General features: G+C 41.7%; 1 protein-coding gene across 1 annotated transcript; it reads right to left on the bottom strand.

Annotated features, from left to right (window-relative positions):
* Positions 1–1,548: 1,548 nt before the first annotated feature.
* Positions 1,549–3,576, bottom strand: LOC130821529 (uncharacterized; the record flags this gene model as incomplete). The annotated part of the gene is made up of 3 exons (XM_057687323.1): positions 3,011–3,576; positions 2,775–2,895; positions 1,549–1,974 (listed from the first exon to the last, which is right to left on the bottom strand). Coding segments are annotated over exons 1-3 (1,113 nt in total), but the record flags the coding sequence as incomplete, so codon positions are not given.
* Between the last annotated feature and the right edge of the window lie 312 nt (positions 3,577–3,888).

The raw sequence follows: 3,888 nt of genomic DNA, 5'->3' as shown, positions 1-3,888 counted from the left end.
TTTATCTTCCCAAGAACCCTCAAAGTCCAACACACAACATCTCAAAAGATCCTCTAAAGTCTGAATAGTTCTCTCAGTCTGACCATCAGTCGCAGGATGAAAAGCAGTACTCAAGCACAACTTACTCCCAAAAGCTTCTTGCAACTTTTCCCAAAACCTCGATAAAAACTTCGGATCCCTATCCGAAACAATAGTCCTCGGAACACCATGAAGTCTGACAATCTCTCGAACATAGGCATCTGCTAATTGCTTGGCCCCCCAAGTATTCTTCATTGGCACAAATCTAGCGACCTTGGTCAATCTATCAACAATGACCCAAATAACATCATTCCCTCGCTGGGTCCTTGGCAGCCCTACCACAAAGTCCATAGAAATCGAGTCCCACTTCCAATCTGGGACAGGCAACGGTTGAAGCAACCCTGAACTCTTTTGTCTCTCAAACTTTACCCTCTGGCAGACTAGGCACTTAGACACAAAATTAGAGACATCTTTCCTTAGACCTTTCCACCAAAATATCTCTCTTATCTCCTCAATCATCTTATCTCGACCTGGATGCAAATGAAATGAACTTTGATGACCTTCCTTCAGAATCTCATTCTTCAATTCAAATTGATTTGGAACACACAATCTACCATTCATCCTTAACTCTCCTCTTTCTCCTAACTCAAAAGCATCAGTCTCATTTTTCTCAACTCTATGGATCAACTCAACAATCTCTGGATCCTCAAGTTGTGCCTCAATTATACGATCAAACAAAGTGGGTTGTATAGTCATTGCTCCCAAATACTGACCAACCTCGTGTCGACTACAAATCTCTAATCCCAAACTCTGCATCTCACGATACAACTCCCACGGTACAGACATAATGGCATTCACAGACATTCTCGGTCTCCTACTCAAGGCATCAGGTACCTTATTCGCTTTTCCAGGGTGGTACACAATTTCAAGATCATAATCCTTAATAACCTCAAGCCACCGCCTTTGGCGCATGTTCAATTCTTTTTGGTTGAAGACATACCTCAAATTTTGATGATCAGTGTAGATCTTACACGGTAACCCATACAAATAATGTCTCCACAACTTCAAAGCAAAGATCACTATAGCAAGTTCAATGTCATGCACGGGGTAATTCACCTCATGTGGCCTTAACTGCCTCGATGCATAAGCTATGACCTTTCCTTCTTGCATAAGTACACAACCCAAACCTTCGAATGAAGCATCACAATAGACCTCGAATGGCTTGCTACAGTCAGGCATTGCTAAAACAGGGGCGGTAGTAAGTCTTTTCTTTAATTCCTCGAAAGCAATTGTGTGCCTCTCATTCCACTGAAATCGTATCCCTTTCTTCAACAGCTTAAACATGGGACGAGCAACCTTAGAAAAGTTTTCAACATATTTCCTATAGTACCCAGCTAATCCTAAAAAGCTCCGAACTTCAGTCACATTTCTAGGAATCGGCCAGTCCGTTATTGCTTTAATCTTCTCAGGATCTACAGAAATTCCACCCTTAGACACCATATGACCTAGAATAGAAATTTCCTCAAGCCAAAACTCACACTTACTAAACTTCCCATACAATTTCTCTTTTCTCAAAAGCTCTAGAATCATTCTCAAGTGTTCTTCATGTTCTTCCCTACTCCTTGAATATACCAAAATATCATCGATAAAAATAACCACGAATTTATCCAAATAAGGACGAAGATACCTCTGCATCAAATCCATAAATGCTGCAGGTGCATTTGTTAACCCAAATGGCATCACCAAAAACTCATAATGTCCATATCGAGTCCGAAATGCTGTTTTAGAAATATCCTCCTTGGCTATCCTCAATTGATGATATCCAGACCTTAAATCAATCTTCGAGAACACCTGAGCGCCTCTTAGCTGATCAAACAAATCATCTATTCCGGGCAAAGGGTAACGGTTCTTAATGGTGATCTTATTAATCTCCCTATAATCAATACACAATCTCATCGTTCCATCCTTCTTCTTCACAAACAGAACAGGGGCTCCCCAGGGTGACACACTAGGTCGGATAAAACCTTTCTCCAATAACTCATCTAATTGCTTTTTCAATTCGGCTAACTCAGCTGGAGCAAAACGATACGGAGTCCTAGAGATAGGGGTAGCATCAGGAATTAGATCTATATGAAAGTCAACCTCTCTCCTTGGAGGTAAACCAGGTAGATCCTCAGGGAAAACATCAGGGTAATCACAAACAATTGGGGTTTCCTCAAGACTTAACTTGATTTTCTCCTCACTACTAGCAATATAACACAAATATCCCTTATCTCCATGTTTAATCATCTCAATGGCTTGAACTGCAGAAATGGTTTGAATGGGAAACACAGAATTCTTCCTAATCAAACATTCTCCACCTGGAGCCTTAACCCGAACGATCTTCTCTTTACACAAAATCTCCGCATGATGACGTCCCAACCAGTCCATCCCCAAAATAATATCATATGTACCCAACTCAAACACTATTAAATTGGCAGGTAGATGGTTGTCCGAAATCTTAAGAGGGAAATTAGGAAAGATACGGTCACATAGGAATGGTGAACCGTCAGGTAATAGAATTTGGAGATTAAATTTTTGAGGTTCAAGAGAGATAGAGGATTTATGAAGGAAAGAAGTAGAGATAAAAGATCGGTCAGCTCCTGAATCAAAAAGAATATGAGCCAAAGAGTCTCCTACGACAAAGTGACCAGAAATGACCTTACCCTCAAACGCCCGATGAAGATTGTCTACATGGTTGCTAATAGCGTGCAAACCGACAGTCTTCCTAGCTGCAATACTCTGAACATTTCCCGAAGAACTAGGAGCTCCATAATTACCAATACTACTAGCTCCCAACTGGATCCCTTCTCGGCAGTTAGTGGAAACATGACCCTCCTTTTTGCAATTGAAGCAGATGATCTTCCCAGTGCATGAACGACCTCGGTGATCCTTACCACATAAGCGACACTTCCAAACTGTGACTCTTGTTGAAGTTGTTGGATGGAACTACTTGCGATCCCAATTGGTTGGCCTCTTGTTCCCGTTGTTGTTTCCTCCACCAAGTTTTCTTTTGTTGGTGTTGTCCTCCTTGTCAAGGATCCTCTCATACTTAAGCACTCGGTCGTAGAGATCTCGGAAGTCAGAATACTTCCCAATCCCCTTTTGGATCTTAAGACTAAGACCCTCGAAGAAGCGGGATGCACGAACACTTTCTTTGCTTACAATGTCAGAAGCAAATCGAGACAGCTCATTGAACTTACAATTGTACTCAATCACGGTCATAAGACCATGACGAAGATGTAAGAACTCATTCTCCTTTTTCCGTTGGAGTGATGGCGGATAGAATTGTTGACGAAGAGTTATAAGGAAATCATCCCAAAAGGTATCAGTCATAGTGGCCTTGATAGAACGCCACCATAACTCTGCTGAACCAGATAGGTAGAAGGAAGCCAGCTTTACTTTTAGGTGCGCTAGACAGTTAATGACCTCTAAAAGTTTCTCCATCTCTGCGAGCCAATTCTCGAAGCGAACCGGATCAGCTTCTCCGTCGTATTGCGGCGGACGATGATATGCCATATTCTTAAAGTATTTCCCGTCGTCATTGGCCTCTTGAGCCTGATTCTTCATGAGGGTGATCAGTCGCTCATTTGTCCTTTCCATCCGAGCTAGTTGTGCTTCTAGCTCTCGAACTCTAGCTACTAAATACTTGCAGAAGTTCATTACTGCTACTAAATACTTGGTAACCTTAATGCTTATTTAATCAAGTTCAATTAAGCCTCATAGCTTTACCATCATAGCACATCACAAGATCACGACAATAATGACAACTGATATATGTAAGGGTCTGGTTAGGTGAGGACCGTAGTCCTAAACCCTAACTGTGGTGGG

Source organism: Amaranthus tricolor, chromosome 8 (assembly GCF_026212465.1).
Source record: "Amaranthus tricolor cultivar Red isolate AtriRed21 chromosome 8, ASM2621246v1, whole genome shotgun sequence".
Lineage (NCBI taxonomy): Eukaryota > Viridiplantae > Streptophyta > Magnoliopsida > Caryophyllales > Amaranthaceae > Amaranthus > Amaranthus tricolor.
Note: the sequence above shows the minus strand (reverse complement) of the source record. Positions and strands in the feature narration are given on the sequence as shown.